At 52.5% G+C, this 19,801-nt stretch overlaps 1 protein-coding gene across 1 annotated transcript; it reads left to right on the top strand.

The window, feature by feature from the left end:
• The first annotated feature begins 2,336 nt into the window (after window positions 1–2,336).
• Window positions 2,337–10,455, top strand: CFAP263 (cilia and flagella associated protein 263). Its single transcript, XM_065641225.1, is given in 10 exon segments — window positions 2,337–2,401; window positions 2,863–2,989; window positions 4,345–4,506; window positions 5,560–5,715; window positions 6,155–6,235; window positions 6,762–6,917; window positions 7,586–7,693; window positions 8,243–8,398; window positions 9,916–10,051; window positions 10,283–10,455. Coding segments are annotated over 10 exon segments (1,320 nt in total).
• The last annotated feature ends 9,346 nt before the right edge of the window (window positions 10,456–19,801 follow it).

Genomic DNA, 19,801 nt, shown 5'->3' with positions numbered 1-19,801 from the left:
GCCTTCGTCATCCCTCCTCTGCCCGCCACATGTCACCCGCCACGGCCCCGTCACCCAAACCCTCTCCATCCCCTGTCACGCACCCAACCTCCTGCTGTCCCCATCACGTGTCACCTTGACACACCCTGTCACACCCTGAGACCCCTGTCACCCCATCACACCCTGTCGCACCTATGTCACCTCTGCCGCCCCTGTCACCCCACCTCAGCCCTGTCACACCCCTGGTCAGTCCCCTGTTCCACCGTCACCCCCATTGTCACCTGCCACAGCTCCTGTCACAGTCCCTCATTACCTCCTGTCACCCCATCACCTCTTGTCGCCCCCAAGGTGGGACCTTGGATGTAGGAAGGGCTCCCGGTTCTTCTGGAGGAACTTGACAGAACCGCAGACTGGCTGAGGTTGGGGGCAGAGATGTGCTGAGTCTCCTGCTGACTTCTGAAAAGCTTTGCGCAGCTGGACAGAGCTATAAACATCTTAAAATCTGCACTGCACATTCCTGCAGCTGCAAAACCTCTGGCACAACACTGCCGGACCCTCCGGAGATGTCATCCCCGCTCCCCTGGGTCACTGAGCAGCCTCTCCCCATCCTACCAAAGAAATATCGGCTGTCTCAGGTTGGAGCATCACAAAACATGGGCCAGAGCAGAGAACGAGAGTCTGGTGTTACAATTATCCCTGCAATCTTAATCAGCCAGCTTGCTCAAGCACTGCTTTTAACACAACTTTTAATTCGTGACCCCATGTTAAGCTTTTCATGGGATCCCTGTACAACTCTGAATGCAAAGAGCACCTCCAGACTGTGTCACATACATGCTGTCCTGTCCTTCTTATCTCAAAATTCTTGACTGTTGGCATTGAGTTCTGCATGTGATGAAGGTCCTGCAATGAGGGGTGTTCATCCCTGCGCCTGATGATGCTGGGAAGCATGGTTCCTCCCATGAATCGGATGCAGTTATGATTCAAGATGTGTTTTGAAGATGAGTTTTGACATGTTCTAGCCAGAAATAGGACCGGCATTGCCAGGGCATTGATTTTTCTCCTGTTTGTATAATTAGGTTGATTTGCATCCCTCATCCCAGAAAAGCCATGGAGATGCATCACCAGCCACATCACGAACTTTTGGGGGTGAGATGCACATTTAAGCAGACATGCCACCTGCTGCCATTGGTCCTGAGCATCCAGCACAGGGAAGGCAGAGCACATGGCTGTGCCATGCTCTGGATCCAGCAAGAGAGACACTTAGAAACGATGCTCCACACTCTCACAAAGTTCCTAAAATTAGGCGTGCCTGTGGGGGCAGCTGTCTTCCAGACTGGTGCTACTGTTCTCCCTGTTTCTACAGCCAGACCATGATAAAGCAGAGCCTCTAAGAGGAAGACTGCAGCCTCACAGGCAGAGAAACCTTCGCCACGGTGCAGGTGCACCCTAAATGTGAGCTGGGGCCCAGCGTTTGCCTGCGCCCCTCCAGAGACTTTGCCGCCCAGCTGATGGTCCAGATCCTGTCTGGTGTGTCTGGCGAGGAGGAGCCCAAAGGTGGTGCCTAACCAGGAGCTTCTGGGAGCGATGGGCACCCCTGCAGACCCCGTGGGGGGCTGCCCCTTCAGCATCACTCCCCTGTGTCACTCTGGCCAGCTCCCACGGATACATTTGCACTGCACGTGTATGCGTGTGACATTGTGTCTGTGTGTGTGCACGTGTGTCCAGATGTGTGTGCATGTGCGTCCAGATGTGCGTGCAAGTGCATGCATGTGGACATGAGACCCCCATGTGTGTCTGTACATGTCCGTGTATCCCTGTGCCCCTGTGTTTCCCCATGCCCCCTGTTCCTGTGTCCCTGTGTGGCCACATATTCCGTGCCGCCTGTCCCCCCATTCCCCCGTCCTCATGTCCCCTGCTGTCCTGTGTTCCATGTCCCATGCTGTGTCCCATGTCCACCCGTGTCCCCACGCCCCCTGTCCCTGTGGCCCTGTATCCCCCCAATACCCCCTGTCCCTGTGTCCCCATGTCCCCGTTTTCCCTATGAGTGTCCCATGTCCCATGTCCACGTGCGTCCCATGTCCTCCCCATGTCCCACCATGTCCCCATGGCCCCTGTCCCTATGCTTGCGTCCACTTTGCCCCCTATCCCCCATGTGTCCCCGTGTCCCGTGTCCCTTGTCTCTCTGGGCCCGTGTCTCGTGTCCCCCCATGTCCCATGCCTCCTGTCCCCTCACGTCTGCCTGTGTCGCCCCTGTATCCCATGCCCCATCCCGGCGTCCCCCGTGTGTCCCTGTGTTCCCATGTCTCCCCGTCCTCCCCACGCGTCCCTGCCCGCGCCGCCGTTGCCAGGAGACGGCCATGGCGGAGCGGGCGCTGGTGTCGCTGCCGCTGCCGCAGCTCCGGGCGCAGCTGCAGGAGGCCCGGTACCGGCAGCCGGGCCGGGCTGGGGGTCCTCGGGCTGCGGGGCCCTGCTGGGAGCTGCAGGGGCCGGGCCGGGAGCGCCGCTGGCCCTTAACCGGCTGGGTCGGGCAGGGCTGGGCGGGGCTGGGAGCCTCCGGCTGCCCCCGCTCAGGGCACCATCCCCAGGTGGTGGCCCGGGTGGGATAGGGGTGCTGCCCCGCTGTGGTCAGGGTCTGGAAACAGCTGCCCGCTTCCCTGCCGCAGACCCTGGGAGGACTCGCTGGCCCAGGCTCAGCCGGCTGCTCTGGGCCCGGGAAGGACCGGGTCTGGCTGTGGTCCTGTGTCCTGGCTGGGGTGACCTCTGGCCCTCCCATCCCTTTCGGGTTGCCCGCTGTGCCCTGCGGTCGCGCGTTTTGGCTCAGCTGCTCCCCAACACGGTGCTTAGCTCGGCCGAGGGCTCAGCCCGACCCCTTCTCCCTTGCAGCCACGCCAATGACCTGCTCCAAATGGAGGTGGAAATGTTTGAGAAATGGTACCGTAAGATGGATCCGGGCGACCCGTCGCTCCGACAGCTGCCTGAGGCACAGAGTGCCCCAGCAGAGCTTTCGCAGGTACTGCTCCAGAGCCAGGGCAGCAACTGCATGGCCACGGGTACTGTTTTTTTGGGTCTGGCTGCCACCTTACTGTACAGAGTCATAACCCTTCTTCCCTCTGCAGCCTCTCTGACCTCCTGATCTCAGCACTCGCCTGATGGGAGGTCAGCAGGCAAGCTCCTCAGTTTGAAATGTGATGAACGAAGTTCCCAACAGCCTCTGAGCTTGGGCTTCGTAGTGGTGAGCCCTTAACCTAAGCACCTGCTTGCAAAAAGGTGCTTCTGGTCTTGTAGGTGTAAGAGTTTGGACTGCCTTGCTGTTCCCGCACCCAGTGTAAAAGCCCAGCTGCCTTCTAGTTTCTCCTCCTTGAGTTGATGCTGTCTCTTCCGTGCATGACAGCACTGTGTCCTCCTAAATGGCAAGTGCCAGGCAGATCTGGAATGAGTAAACCCCCACACAGCATAACTTGAAGTAGAATTAAATAGGGAGGCTGGTACCAAGAAAGCAGGAGACTCGCCCAAGGCTGTGCCAGGTCTGTGGCAGGATGCTCTGCTCCTCTCCTGCCTCCTGGGGAAGTTCACGTAGGCTCAGACCTGTGTGCATCCACACTTGGGCACCTCCTCTTAGTGTGCTGCTCTCTTCCTTCTCACTTGAGCTATGAACAAGCTTTTGGTGCAGATTTTTACCTGCTGTCCCTAATGTCACATTTTGCCAGAGACACAGTGAACAGAAGCTGTAGATCCTTTGTGATAGAACTCCTTTCAGCCAGTGTCCTGCACTGGGTTTTGGCATCTGCCTGAGTCCGAAGTAGCCACTTTCTGGTTAGTCCCAGCCCTTAGAAACCTTGCCTTTGGCCAGGTGGGCACTTGCCCTCTGCAAAGCAGTGCCTACCTCGCTATGTCCCCATGGCACTGGGAACTGCTCCCAAGTGGTGTCAGCTCTTCTGAGAACATACTCCAGCCTGCCCATTCTGCAGCAAGCTCAGCTCCTCACAGCATCTGACCCAGGCAGTGGTAGGAGACCCCATCAGTCCTAAACAATAATTAGCGTATGCGCTAAAAAGAGGTGTTTTACCTGCCCACATGAAGCTGTCACATTGGCTTTAACCTCTAGCTCTGAATTTGCCTGTTGAATTGAGCTGAAAGTGCTCGTGTAGGAGGGTTTTGTGGGTGGATGAGAGGATAGATGGGGTCAGCCCAGGTGTGGCCCTGAGTTACCTCTGCTCTGGAGAGGCCTCCTTGTCCTTGCTGTAAGCTGGAATCCCTCTAGTGGGACCATTGAGATTATTTTCTGTTTGAATACAGGAAAATGCAGCAACAGTTGGACAGTGCTGGCTTTCTAATGGCATCTGCATTGTTTCTTGGTTGTTGCAGACACGTGGCAGGCACAAATCCAGGCTGTATAGTGCATCAGACTCTGTTGTAAGCCTGACAGTGGAGCAGAAATGTGAGCTGGCTGAGCGGGAGCTGGCTGACGTGAAGGATGAGATCCAGAGGATGAAAGATGACACAGAGCAGGCCTTGAAGAACCTCGAGGTATGGCTCTCCAGGACCCCTATGATCACCAAGGTGTCAAACAGTCTTGTTACTTTTCACACATCTTTCAACATGCCATCCCTCAGGCAGCAAGACAGACTTGCTTGGTGAGGGCTGTTCATAGCAGAGCATTTATGTGAGTGGTCCTGAGTTGAGAGTGGGAGCCAGAACTGTCCTCTCACCTCACACCTTTCTTGAAGCCGAATTTTCCAACAGAGATCAAAGATGCCCAGTCTCTAGAGATGGATCTTATTATGGCAAGAACTAATAATAATAGAGACGAGGGGAATATTTTTAGGCAGAGAATCTCAGATCTGCCGTGTGAGATGCAGAAGTCAATGCTCGAAAGAAAAATCTCCTTTTTGCCAGCTTCTTGAAGGTGTGCCCTTTGTGCCAGACATATTTTTCATTCAAGCAGCTCCCAGAAGCTTCCTGATTTGTCTGGGCCCCATGCAGTCATCTCCAGGGTCTGCCTTTCTGCTGTCTCTGGGATTTTCTTCAGAGCATGCTCCAAGTCTTCACAACTGCATTCCTGCCACAGGCTCCTTGTGGCTGCAACACCATCTCTGCCTTCCCTGTGCTGGCTGCCAAGACCTCCTCCTAGCCAAGCTGCTCAGGAACTTTTGGGGAAGGAGGGACCTCTGCATTCGGTTCAGAGCAGTGATGCTGCCTGCAGTGGCCAGGAGCAGGCAGCCTGTCCCTCTCATGTGGCCACAGGGCATATGCAGTAAACAAAGGATGGTAATTTGTCTTGTGTTGGCTTAGTCAGACTGGCAATGTTTGTAGGTCAGGCTGGAGTGACAGATGTTGAAACTTGGGCACGTGAGACATTTTTTTTCTTGTTCTTTTTTGATTCAGTGAAGTAGCAGTGCTGCATGAGCCTGCACCATGTGCCCTGGGCTGTACAGAATGAAACTCAATGCTCCCACAGAAGAAATGCTAGTAATGTGAGCAGAGAGCATGCCTAGTCCTTACCTGCGTTCTCTATACCCAAAGCTGTTTGAATAAGGGAAGTTAGCACTTCTTGACTGTTATGCGACTTTATTTTTACAGGCAGTCATTGAAGAAGCAGATGTTTGGTGTACTGATGTTAAGCAAGCCATCACTGACTTTGAGAAAGACATCTTCGGCACCACCTCCAGCAAGAAAGGGCGTGTCCTAGATGCCGAGAAGCTGCTGAGATACATGGAGGAGAAGAATCGGCAGAGGGTCAGTGCATCACGGCAAATTTTGAGGCTGGTCTGTTGTCTGACAAGTATGCTGGTTAGGGAAAATCCTGCTTCCCATACTTTGATGTGGCCTCCATTGTGTTTTCAGACTGTCCTAGCAAGTCTGTTTGGACAGCCCTTGTCACACTTGTCAGTCGGTGACTAGCCAAGGTGCTCACCAGGCTGCTGAGCTGCAGCACAGCTGTGAGCACAGACAACGCAGGGCCCTTAGTGGCACCTGGGAAAGTGCATGGCCATGCCCTCACGTTTGGGGCAGGGTGACACTGAGCAGCATTTCTCTCTGGGCTCCTTTCTGAGCCAGCACTGAAGGCTGAAGTGTGGACGAGATGAATGGGAACTGCATTGTAAGGAGTGGAGTCTGGGTGCTCTTTCTCCTCCCAGGCTCTGCTGTTCCACTATAACCTGCTGTCTTTCCTCAGGATCTGCTGAGAGAGAAGTTTCACTTAAAAAATTATTTGCTCAAAGGTTTCAAGAAGAAGCTGCAGCAGCAGCTCAGGCAGGTGCGTGCGGGAATTGAGGACAAGCACTGACTAGATGTCCCCTTGCAGAATGGAAGGAGTACAGCCCAGTGCAGACACGAGGCCTGCTCTGTGTAGAGATGCGTGGTCCTCTTCCTCCTCCTCCTCCCCTTCCTCCTTTGCTCCTGGCCTTGCTGCCTTTATCAAAGGGCACTGTCGTCTTCCCAGGTTCAGCCCTGGCACATGTCTGCATGCATGGGATGAGACCAGAAGTCTCAGAGAGTGGAAGCTGGCAGATCTCCTTGTGCCCTTCGTGCCCTGGAAAAGATGTATAGTGGATCAGAGCAGTTCCCTGGGAACTGCACTGCCCTGCCTGGGCCCTCTGAGCTAGGACACAGAGCCCAGGCTCAGCAGCACACTGTGTCTTGCATTTCTCCCCAAGAGCCAGGTTTGCAGTCAGGCTGAAGACCTTGTTCTTCAGGTCTGCTTTCCCCACAGGGCAAAGCCCTCTCACTTGGGACACACCTTCGGTCAGCAACCTACAGCTCTGCTTCCTTGGGTTTTGCAGAAGCAGCAGATGGGAGACACACTCCGTGAGGTGCATATGCAGCAGTTGCAGGTTAGAAGTGCCCAGTACCAGGACAAGATTGAGGAGAAGAACGAGGATCTGCTGCAGCTAAAACTGACCGCAGCAAAGACTGTCCAAGTCCTTAACTCCTATAAAGTAAGTGAATGTCTCAGCACCTCCGTTTTGTCTTTCTTCTGTTTCTGAGGGTCACACATGAGCTCTTGCGTCCTTCTCTTTCTCAGTCAGAGGAGACCAAACACCTCTCTGCCTTCCCACTGACTTAGCAGTTTGGTTGGGTGGTTTGCCCAACACACCAAGAGGAGTGATGCCCTCATTTGTGTTTGGCTGCAGCCTGACAATGGGGTTCATGCTTTGCAGCATGGTTATTTTACGCCCCAGGGAATCATTCCTGTAGGAAAGAGCTTTGGTGCTAACTTGCATGGGAAAATACATTTTTTACATAACCTGTGACATTTGAAAAGATGTCACAAGCTGCAGCCGTCACTGGGTCTCTGCCCTTATCAGTGAAAAGTGCTTCTCAGCTGGGTGTGTTTATTTGCTTCTCTCCAATTAGCCATTCTGTCTGGGTCAGTCCTAAACCCCAGCTTCTGTGCTGTGGGCTGTGCTGTGGTGTGACACAGAGGACATAACGAAGCAGTAGCTGCGTGACCAGGACATGATGCTGCCTTCTGCAGGGGACGAGTGGTGACGCAGAGCTCCCTCACTGCCAGCTGAGACCAAGCTGGAGGAGAAGAGGGATGGCTTTGCAGGTGGCTGGGAGCTGCCACTGCGCTCACTGATGCTGTCCTGCTCTCCTGTTCCAGAAGAAGCTGCAGGATGCCATGGCAACATCCACATCTCTGAAGAAAGACATCTCCCAGAGGAAGGTGCTTCTGGAGAAAGTTGAAAGAGAAGCTGCTCTGGTGGAGGAGGTAAGAGAAGCTCTGAGACTTCACTAGGGAGTATCCTTTGGGGGACTTTTTGTGATATGTTAGCTACTGATGCCCTTTTGAGGCCCAGCAATGAGCTGTGTGCCTTTCTGGGTCTGAGCAAGTCCCAGGGCTCCTGCAGGTGCCAGTGAGCACAGCAGGTTTGCAGAACAGGCCATGTTGTAGATTTTGGCCCTGGTTCCACAGGGACCTGACACTGGCTTCTTGAAATTGTGCTCCCTTCAACTTTTCACCAGCAGTGTCCTCTCCAGGGGGAAGTGGCACTGCTGTCATGCCAGTCTGGGGACACGTAGGCTGGCAGGGATACTGCAGCTTTGGGAAGTGGGTTCAAGGGGCTTCCTTGCAGTGCTGCCTGGCAGGGATGGAGACACCCGCTGCAGGTGGATGCGTGTGGATGCATTCCCCTGCTCCCCTGCAGTGCCGGAAGTTTGATTTTTTCTGCCTGCCTGCTTCCCTGGAAGACTGGCCACCAGCTGACAGAGGGACATTTCCCTGCGATCTCCTTCCACTCTGTCCCTATTCCTCTGGCAGCAACGAGCCGAAGCTGAGAGCGTGAATCGGCAGCTGCAGAAGCAGCTCTTGGACTACGATGTCCCCTCTGTGATGAGTTACGTGCAGAAGAAAATGTCTGTTACTGACCTCGAAAAGAGCATCAGGACTTGGCAGAGGAAGGTGGCGGTTGCTGAGGTGAGTGAGACCGGGCTGGGTGTGCGGGAGCCCGGATCTGTGCCAGCTGGGTGCTGAGTCCTGGGGAGCTGCGTCTGTGCCACCCTGGGGACCGCGGTGCTCGCTCCTGACCTGTCGGGAAGCCGTGCGAGAGTTCTGCCGCGGCACCGGGGCCTGGCAGAGCCGGAGGCTCTTCCTGTTTACGGAGCGGTGATCGCTCCCTGCCCTGAGGATGGAGGCTGAATTTTAATGCCTGAGCTCAGAGGAGAAGTCAAGACAAGGACACACAGCTTGTCGTTTGACAGGAAGCACCGTCGGGCTGTTGCAATACTGAAACCTGTCGTGTGTGTAAGGAGAAGGGGATGTATGGCAGCCTGATACATTTCCGGCTTTGCATATGTAACCTGCATCGGCCTTTTCCAGCGCCATTGAGGGCTCCTCAGTGTTTGTAGTCCTCTTTGATCACTTAACATTTCTTACTCACTTGTATCCTGGTTCTTCCCTGATGAGGAAAGGCCAGCCAAGTTCCACACACTAGTTCATGGCAAAGTTGCAAGCATATCTTTGACTCTCCTCCTGCCCCAACTCCTGCAGCTTGGGGGCAGATGGAGAGAAAACACAGAGAAGCACAGTCAAAACCTGGAGGTAGCAGGACATGTCTGTACCTTGCCCTGTGCAGGATGTCTGTGTGCACAGCAGCGTGGGGAGAGAAGTGGCTGGTGTGGATGGGACAGATAGCGTGGTCCTGTACTTTGACACCCTGCTTGTCCTCGAGTGGGGATGGGCTTAGCTGTGGCTGGGACGGGGAAGGCTCTGGGCTAGTGCCTGTGCAGCACTTAGCCCCCCAGCACCCCAGTCTGCAATGGATAGGGCTTATTATGTGGTCCAGCCTTTCTCAGAGGCCAGAACTGTGTGGGTTTGTGCTTGACACATAAGCATCAGTGCTGTAAGTTCAGAAATAGGGCTCTGACTGTGGCTACCCCAGAGCTGGTGGGCAGCCTGCCTGCAGGCCTGTCTTTGCACAAGCAGATCCCTTGTCACCAGCTGCTCCCCCTGACTGGGAGACCCATGCTCTGGCTTGCAGCCAGCTTGTCTATGCAGCAGTGCCCAGAGTCCTGCCAGCCTCTAGGAGATGGAGAGCAGCTAGGGCTCAAGGAGCTAAAGAAGAAACCTGTAGCTGTCCCTTGGAGAAGAGTGAGGCTACAAAACTGCTTTCTGGCCGGCCCCTCTGTGGCAGGGCATGTCCAACACCCCTGCTGCCATGCAAAGGGCTGTATGTTTCTATACAGTGCTATTGTGTGGGGTCTCCAGGCTTCCTGTGGCATTCAGGGGAGAAACCAAAGCTGGCGTAGACCTGCAGCAGCTCTCCTCAGCATGCCACAGCAAGCACCGATCTCGGGTTGGAGCAGCGGGGGATGAAGGGACAAGCACTACAGCAGCTCAGGCCAGGCTATTATAGATTCCAGCCTTGCAGCTTTCTCTACAACATATCACTGCTGTCTGGACATATTAAGGCCTTCTCCTTTCTCCTCTTGCAGATGTCCTTGCAAAGCTACCGCAGAGCATGGAACCAGGTCAAGATGTCTGGTAACCAGCGCTAGGCTTGTCTGATGCTGCAAGGCAGGCAGTGGAAGCTGCAGAAGGAGCCAGCCCAGTGGGGAATTTTTCTGTCAAGTGGGTAAATGCAGCACCCTGCAAGCTGCAGTGAGATTAAATGAATTCTGCTGAAATGATAAAGAAACTCATGGCTTTGTTGTGAGGCCATCTCTTTGGCCTGTCCCAGCATGTGCTGGCTTGCACCAGGCTCTGCTGCCTGGCACCAGGCTCTGCTGCCTGGCTGCTCCGCAGGCCCTGCTAGGTCAGCTGGCTCTGCTCCGGGTGCTCCCCCTCCCTCCGTCACCACAGGCAGTTATTCTCTGGTGATCAAATCTGACATGTTCACAGGAACTGTCCTTTCTCTCTGGGCAAGCCCTGGTGATCACTTAGTGCAGGAGGAAGCAGAGGGAGTTCCCTGGGAGACATGGGAGTTCAACATCTCCAAGTGTGCACAGACAACAGAAGAGACCGGAGCAGTGTGAGCATATAGGGCAAATCATTTCAACATGGCATGCATGAACCAAGCAGGCTTTCTGATCACAAGAGGGTACTTCATTTACCTAAAGAAACAGAAGACCAAGAATGGAGCAGCTACTCCTTTCCCAAGCACCTGGGGCAAGTGTAAGTGTCCCTTGAAGATGGGAAGCATCTCCCACTGCAGGAGTTATAAATCATCTCAGATGGGCCAGCCTCAGATGAGTGCAGTTCTGCTTTCCCTTTTTGGGGTTGGAACCAACTTCCTGAAATATCCTCACTGCTTCTCTGGAAGCCTCTTCCCACTCTTTGTGTGGAGCCTGCAGATCAGCTTGTGCCCTGGGGAATGCGGGAGGTCCTGTCCCCAGTGGTGGCCAAGATCCAGTCGCTGTAGTAGGACACTGGGGTGTACAGGAACAGTCCATAGCATCTCATGCTGCCCTCACTGAAAATGCCTTTCAGGACCCATTTCTCAGTCTCTCTAATCTGGCACATGACAGGGTTGCCAGCATCACCCTTTTGAAAGACAAAAAAGGCAGGGTTGTGTCTCAGCAGTGTCCCTCCTGCTATTGCACGTAGCAGCTGTGGACTTCACTGGGGTGAGAGCAGGGCAGATCACAGCAGGTCAGTCCTTTATCATCACTGGCAGCAAACCACCACTGGATCAGGGGCTGGATGCCCTTGAGCTGATGATGCCCTGTGAGCCCCAGATGAAATGACCAGCATCGCTGCCTGTGGCTGCCTGTGCCCACATCAGCCCAGCCCCATGCCTGCTCCTTTGGTACATACCACAAGGAACCCCGCTTGGTTTTGTGTCCCGAGCATCTTTGACCACACCGAAGGCCTTTGGAGGCTCTGGCAGTGGGAGAGGTCCAGGGACCAGAAGCCATGCCCACAGGCCTGCAGGGAGACAGTCATCCCCCAGCTCATGTAGAGAGGGCTGTCACACGTTCAGACAGTCTCCCATGCCTGCTATTTGCCAGCTCCATGAAAGAGATCTTTTCCTATAAGGACTGAGCAGGGGAAGTCCAGCAGGTGTTTTGGCTGCTCTCCCAGCCTGGAGACGAGCAGAAGAGGGAGGATGTGGTTTGGCTAAATGTCTGCCCAGTCTGGGTTAGCGCTGTGTCCCTTACCAAACAGCCTGCCACCTTGTTGGCATCCTATGGCTGCAGCATGCGGTTGCAGCCACTCTTTTCAGCGGGCAGGGATCCACATCCACCACAGACAGCATCCTCAGGAAGTCGCTGCAGCACTTTCCCCTGCCTGGCCCAGGGACCACCATGAACAAGTGGCTCTGGGCAACCCCTGGCCTCCAAAAAACAGGGATGGGTGACCACTGAGTGCTTCTTTCTCCCAGGACAAGCCCTGTTCCCCTTCCTCTCGTTGGGGCTGCTGGCAGGAGGGAGCGGGCAGGCAGCTCTCAACTCTGCTGGAGGGAGCTCTTTGCTACAGGAGCCGGGGGCTACCTGTGGTGGGATGGATCCAGCCTGAGACCCAGCAGTTCAGAAGGTCCGAGGCAGAGAGGCTCACGTGGGGGAAGCAGATGGGCTGAACGATGCTGCTGAACCCCAGCAGGGTGGCTGTCCTGAGCAGAGTGATGTTGTAGAGTCTCACCTTGTCACAGTCCTCACGGGGGATGACAGACCTGACTGAATACTGGGGCTGGTTCTCCCATTGCCTCTTCATGGTGCTCAGCCCAACCAAGACCAGCACCTGCTGCCTGCGGGGGGTGGATGGAGTGGACAGGGTGCAGGGAAAAGCCTGGGGCAAACTCTGCCTGTCCCACCTCAAGTTTTGCCTTGGAGATAAATCTTGCCTTGAAGACGAAGGATGCTCACCCCACTGCTGGGCAATGACAAGGCCCTCCTGGGCACTGGGACGTGATGACACCACCTCTGATTCTGGAGCCTTGCGTGGGGTGACACGGGGCCCCTTGCAGGGCATGCACCTGCTCTGCAGGCTGGATGCAGCACGGAGGATCCAGTGCTCGTTTGGGATGGAGCGCGGGCCAGGAGGTTGCACTGTGTGTCCTGCAGTGCCACCACCCACGGGAACTGGACTCCCTGGGACAGCTTGTCCTTCCCAGGAGCTTCCACTGGGATCTCTGCCCACCCTGGTCCCACTTGCAGGCAGAAGCAAGGGCAGCAGGAGGCAGGAAGAGCTCTGGTGCTGCTTAAGGGGATTTATAAAAAAACTGAAGAACCTCGGAGTGCAAGTGCCAGTGGTTATGGAACTTGAAGGGCAGCAGGAGCTCTTACAGGGGCACCAACAGGCTACAGCTGCCTGCGGCTGGGCTTTCCCACGAGGAGGTCCTGCTGGGGACAAGAAGTCTCCTCCCAGCTCATGAAAGGCCAAGTGTACCTTTGGAGAGCAGGACAGAGAAGGTGGGATGGTATGAGGGATGTGAAAACTCTCTTCTTTCCATCAAGAATGAGAAAACTGTTGAGAGAAATTATCCCTTCTATGCACTAGTTAATAGCTGTGGGTGAAAGGAGCCGGTGAGGGGCAGAAAGCAAAGGCACCTGGGCTCCTGAAGGGCTGACATGCTCCCAGCAGGGTGTCCCTGGATCGCTCTTCTCCCTGGCGAGGCGTGTGGTGGCTGCGGGTGCATGTGCCCCAACCAATGCCTTGGGTGCCGTCTGCAGTGCTGGGGATAAGGACAGACGAGGGGAAGGGAAACGGTGCTGGGAGAGGGCTGGAGAGAAATCCATGTTGGAGTGCTCGTTTAAACCTGTGTACAGACGAGGGCAGCACCAGCTGAACTGATTTAGAATCATAGAATAATTTGGATTGGAAGGGACCTTCAAAGGTCATCTAGTCCATGCCTCCTGCAATGAGTAGGGATTTCTTCCCAGCATTTGAATATATGTTTATTACATGCAGAATTAGCAAGGGCAGGGTCCACACCATGGCATGTTTATTACAGGGATATCCCAGGGAAACTGTGGATGGTTTCTTCATGGTTGTCTTCTTCTCCCTAGATATAGGCAGCCCTACATGTGGCAAAGTCAGTAGTCTCTCTCTGTTCCTGCAATAACTCTGTTAGCACTTATCTGTCCCACTGAGAAGGGCCTTTCATGCTTATTATCCCTGGCTCTCGTGATGTTGTGTTTGAAATGCCATGGGCATCAGCTGGGAGGCAGCTGATGATCCCAAGGCCTGTTTGTAGTTGATTTGTGCCAAAAGGGGACTCTTAACTGTGCAAGAGCCAGGAAAACATCTCTAAGAGGTGGGTTTCTCCCTGCCCTCCCCATGGGGATGCCACCCCAAGGCTGGCCCCCAATATATAGCTGGGCTGTTCCAATGTGATACCAGCGTCACTGCAAACAGAATGTTTCCAAAGGTGACACTGGCAGCTGACGGTGATGTTGCCTGAGCCTGGCACCTGACTCACTGTGAGCACAACTTGACTTTTTCCCTCTTGTCTTGACCCACAGAGGTCAAAGACAACCTGCAAGAGACCAGGTGCTGGTGGAACCATGACCGGCCCATGTCCTTGACCCATGGGCAGTGGGTCACCCAGCTTGGTGACACCAGTCCTTTCCCGCTTTGCAGGTCTCAGAGGTCAGCACCGCCAAAGCAGCGTGACCCCCATGACAGCTCTCACGGGCAGCGCGGGACCCTCGGTGAGGCCAGCCCGAGCCCAGAGGACCAGCTGCCTCTGCGCCATTGCTGCTGGAGATGGGCACCTCTCGCGAGGAACCGCAGCCTCCCGGCAGCCTGGCCGCAACCTCAGAACTAAGGAGTTTTAAGCCCCATGGTTAACGAAGCCAGCCTGACTCTGCAGGGAGACAGTGCCCGGAGCTCGCTGCCAGCTCTGCCCACAGCGAGCTGAACACAGCGCTTCTGTGAGCTCGCACAAAGCCCCCCTTGTGCACGAGGGGATCCAGCCAAACAAGCGAGCTCCTTGGCTGCATGTCTCCTGGTGCTCTATAATTTGTATTATTTGCTGGATTGTTCCCACTACGAAGGAAAATTTAACAAGTTAGAGCATCTGATAAAAATCTACTGACCACAGTAAAACACCGACCCAGCCGTACCAGTCTGTACAGCACAACCTCTGCAGCCTTTGAGACATGCTCATTCGGTTTACCACCTAGAAAAACAAATGCTGTATGGTACTTGGAACACCGCCAGTGCAAAGGCTTTGATTAAAGCTCGTGTTACCAAAGTGCAGTGAGATGTTTGAGAGCCCAGTTCCCTGATGTGCAATTACACGTCTCTTAAGTCATCTCCTTGGCATTTTATAGAATCATAGAATTGTTCAGGTTGGAAAAGCCCTCTAGGATCATCAAGTCCAACTGTTACTCTAACACTGCTGAGTCCACCTCTAAACCATATCCCCGAGTGCCACATCTACACACCTTTTAAAGAAATAATTTTTTTGGTGCCTTTCCTTTTGTGTTTCCAGATCCCATCGCCACCCATGCTGCTGGCCTTGGCACTAAGGTCCTGACTCCTGGTGACAGCCCTTCTGGCTGGGTGCCCAGCATGACCAATGCACCTTGTCTTTGCTGAGGACCTCCGCGAGAAAACAACTTTTGGCCGTTGGTGCCTTCAAATCCTACAGGATTTGTCTCCAAGGCAAGACTTGAACCATCTGTGTGTAATCCTGTAAGACTTCCAGTGCTGTGATGATGGTTTTGGTTCTGTGCTGGTGGCAGCAGCTGCAGCGGAGGCTCCCATGGCGAAGGCGTGCACAGCCTGGGTGGGTCACGTACCAGCACGCACAGCAGAGTGCACGAGCATGTTCCTCTTTGTTCAATATTTTCCAGTAGATAGCAAGCACACATGAGCAAACCCATCGAACATCCAGAGATGATGGTGCTTGCCATTCTCAGAGAAGGTCGCCTGGGACTGTGTGGCCAGTGGTGAATGACTCCAGGCAAGTAGAGCTATTGCACAGATCTGCTGCACGGCTTAGCCAGCTCCATGGCTTGAATACATCTCTGAATGGGAACTTTGCTTTTTTTACCAAAGCACACACGGAGACCCTTGAGGGCAAGTAGAGGGAAAATAGGTTATGGCCAGGTCAGAGGACAAAGAGTCTCCAAGCTGAGTTCTTCCAGCTGTGGATGATGTTGTAGTCCTGGAAGTACAGCAGCACAGCTGGAGGAGGGCCCAGGTCCAGGCTGATCCCACATGAGCATGTTAATATAGGAACTACCAAAAAAGCCATTTCCACAGACAGGACAGTGGGATCTGTCAGGAAAAGCAAACAGCAATTACTAGCAGAAGCTTGGTCAGTCAGTAACATCATCCTCTGTGGGATGTGCATGCCCTTAACTGGAGGACAGATCCATACTGAATTAGCTTTTCTATTACAAGGATGATGACTCAATTTATTTCTAAAGGGTACCCTTGCCAAAGGGCTCTGTGTCTGTGTGCTTCATAATAAAACAATTAAAAACCCCATTAATGCTAAAATCTTACCAGGCTAGTGCAGAAAGCAGAAAGTAAGTTTGGTCTTTCCTTTCCCACAGAGCCAGGAGCTGCCAAATTTACAGGCATCGTGGGAATGGAAAGAGTTTGAAATTATTTTTAAAGGCTGGAAGAGATTAGATGGGAAGGATTACAGGTGGCTACAGGTTTTGCACTCAGAAATCATCACTGTTTGACAGATCGTTACACTGAGAAAATCTGCCCTGGGACAATGCTCAAAAGCATTCAAATTAGTGGCAGGCTCGTTGCAGATTGGGTGACCTAGTCTGCCCTCACTGGTCTGGTTACAAAAGCCTTCCAGCTCTGGTCTCCGCTCTCCAGTCTCCGTTGAGACTGGAAGTTCAGGTACAAATGGCTCAAAGCACTGATTTATGTTTTCTCACCCCTCTGGTGGCTCTAGACATCAGGCAAAGCCTCCAGAGAATGAGCAGGTACCTTCCTGATGGACTTACGAACAAGTGATGCAGGACGCTTGGCCGGTTTTTGTGACAGAAATGAAGGATGCTCTTTGCGACACAGCACGAATTACACTGCCACGGAGCACTCCATCCTGAAACTGATCCTTTGCAGTCTTGCCTGTTTTATTCATGTCAGAAAATAAAAATGGGTAATTTTAACTACCAGCCAAAAATGTGCAATCTTTGTGCTTTAATTGTTAAATATAATTAAAATAACAGTAGCAAGAGCTCTGTGATCAGTGCCCTGATAGATTTATGTTTGCTGGCAGATTTTTCATTTTAATGTCAGTCTTCCCATACCTGAAGCAGCATAGTAGTAAACATCCCAAATTGGAACATCGTCAGTGAGATGGCAATTAGATACTGGAAAAGACAAGATCAAGAGTCTGACATGCACTGTCCTGTGTGATTGTGTCTTGTATTGGCTTGTATAACAGTAGGTGAGGTGTAGTTGAGTAAGGAGGAAGGACCCAGTACTAGTGGGACTTCATTGACAGGTTTTCTTTACACTGGAGTGAAACTTCAGTTGAAAGGAATTCAAAAAGAGAAAGAAAGCCTTGAGATTCACAGTTTCTGACAAGCCACCAGTCTATGGCACTGCTCCCACAGAGTGGAGCGAAACTGAGCTGGCCAGCCAGGATGTCTGTCCTAAGTATGATTTTTCCATCTTTGTTCATCTGTTTTTCTGAGGATCCCATCACTTTGATCTAAATAGCAAGGATCAAGAGTATACTAAGAGAAGTCTCCTTAACACTCCAGTTCTTGCCTTGGGTTGGGGCTTCCCAGGGCTTCCCCAGAGCAATAGCTGGAAGTCAGAAATCAGTGATCTTGGTTTAAGTGATGGTGTAATCTGTGCTACAGATTCTTCTGTCCTAGGAGGAGAAGGTGCTGTGCAGACTGGTGGCTCTTCCAGTTTCTGCCGTCATCCCTGCCTACACCCAGCTATCCTGCCTCACGAGGATATGAGAGCTTCCTATATTTTCTTGTGTGACATATCCATAACCCCTGTGGGAACTGGGCTGTTCTGTTACCTGGCACAGCCTATTCACATTGGCTGAATTGCTGCAGTGCCACTTTCCTCCAGGCATACTTACCTTTTAACTGATCCATGTTGCTTCCCAGACACTGTTTCTTAGGTCCTGGGAAACTAACAATCTTTTTCAAAAGTCAGCTAAAGGTCTCTCCTCTAACCATTGAAATTCCTAGCTTAATCCAAAGCTCACTTTGAACTCCAGCTAGCAGATTGTCAGCATGGGTAGAAGGTCAAGAACTGCAAGCACTCAAGCTACTAATGCAGTGGGGACCCAGCCACTCAGCACCGCTAAGACAAGCATGCTGGAGCGCTAATCTAATCAGTTCGTGAAGCTCGAGTGTTATTTTGCAATGTGACTCCTCTCACTGGAACTCATATCAGTATTTAAAACCATTTGCTAGCTAACTTGCAACCCCACACCTTATTCCGTTGGTCTAGATGCTGGTCTCAGCACAAAGCACCCAGCTTAGGTTGGGATCTGTAGGCAACTGGAACAAATCTCAAAAACTTAGTTGCTTCACATCGAGCTATGTTTATGTGAATGAGGGGTCACGGATACGACCCAAACGGCTGCTACTGTGACCTACCTTGCAGAAACACGCAGAGAGAAGGAACGCGGCCAGCCGGGCCTGCCGCTTGTCACAACCGTCACGCAGCCAGGGCTTGTAGACGTGTCTGTTTACAGAACACAGAAAAATGGGAAGGTGCTTGATAAATTGTTCCCAGAGCACCGCTAGTCATTAACACCAGGATTAATCGTACAGAGCAAGATAACGCGGTTCGTATCAATCAGCCCACCAAAGCCGGAGGAGTTGCTCCAAATGGGCACAAAAATGAGTGAGGAGAGCATCTTGCAGAAGAGCTGAGGTGACTTGTGGAAACGCGGGTCATTTCTAAGACCTAGGCATGGGGGGAGGCGGCTGCGCTGAACTGCTGCCCGAAACCAAGTCTAAACCTTCACACACTGCCCGGACCCGTGTGCTTCAATACAAGATCCATTTTAACCCCCGCTTTGCATCTCAAGCTCCGCACACATCGGAAATCTATTCATACAGGAGGATGAGAACTTAAAAAATGGACTTCTTAAGTTAGGCTCTCTGTCCACACTGAGAGCACTGAAAACAAGCAGCTTGCTTCTGGTTTTCAAGAGTGCTGAGTACTTACTGGATGGCATGAAAATATCTGAGGCCGTTTATTTGGCTTCAGATCTATTTGCTTCAGGAGCCTGATTTTATGAACTACATTTTTAAGCTTAGCAAAAGCTCCTATCACCAAGAGGTTGACATGAGGGTACTCCACAAAATGCTTGTGACTTTGTAGGGGGTGAGTCATCCTCAGAGTATCACAGATGCTGCCAATCCTGACCTGCTCACTTAAAAGGCTCGATATTTGCACTGCTGTCTTTTCAGCGCTGCTGAAGCAGGGAAACAGCAGCAATCCTGACTTGTGTACCCACTCGCCAGCTGTCACCGAGTGACAGGTGACTGTGTCTCTCTCCTGAAGGCTTTTGGGCTAAAACACATGATCATTCTTTACCATTCTGAATCTGCATGTGACAATGAACAGCCTCCCAGAGGCACAGAGGGAAGGAAACATATTCTGGCTATTTATAGATGTAAATAAGTTCCAGTTCCCAGCTGAAATATTAAGCAGTGGTTTGGAATCTGCCTCCTTCCTGGACAGCTCCTGGAGATGCTCACAGCCTGGGCTTCCTGGACCTACCCAAGATTTTGGGGTGGAAGAGCAGAGCTGGTGATGTAAGATGTACCCCCAGATGGGGAATACTAATTCCTGCCTGTGGTTTCCTGCAGTGGGACTCCCTTTTTTGATCCCTCCTTAGAGAAGGGCCAAGATCTATATTACTAGGGCTACAGTGCTATATCTGAAGAACTTGTTCCCAGCAGTACAAACCACATGCTTACAGAAACTTTGACACTTTTAAATTAACAAAGTTATTTCATTTCTGTCAGCACTCTGCTGTTCCTTTGAGACTATGCTAAAATGAAAAGCTTGCTCATTAATTACTTCAAATGACAGGGTTTAATTACAGTGCCTCCAAGTTAAACTTCAAGCCAGCCAAACTTTCAGAGCCGTATTGGAGACAGACAGACATATGCACAGCAAGTTAATCCCCTCCCAAAATTTTGATGATTAATGTTATTGATTTCCCAGCAGCAGTATTTCGTCTTTCAAACACAAAGCACATTAACTGGAGTGTGTAGAAGTCAGTGTCACACGTGTTTACCCATTCACGGGCTGGGGTATTCCCCCTGGACCACAACTGCAAGAGTAAGTCTGCACATTCCTACCTGAAGAGGAAGAGTAAAACCAGGCTTTGTTACATAGCTCCGGAGAAAACACACACCCATCCTGCTGGATGGACATCATTCCCCATGGGTGAGGTAAAGGTGTGTTATAAAC

Source organism: Caloenas nicobarica, chromosome 9 (genome assembly GCF_036013445.1).
Source record: "Caloenas nicobarica isolate bCalNic1 chromosome 9, bCalNic1.hap1, whole genome shotgun sequence".
Lineage (NCBI taxonomy): Eukaryota > Metazoa > Chordata > Aves > Columbiformes > Columbidae > Caloenas > Caloenas nicobarica.
This window is presented reverse-complemented; position numbering and strand designations above follow the sequence as displayed.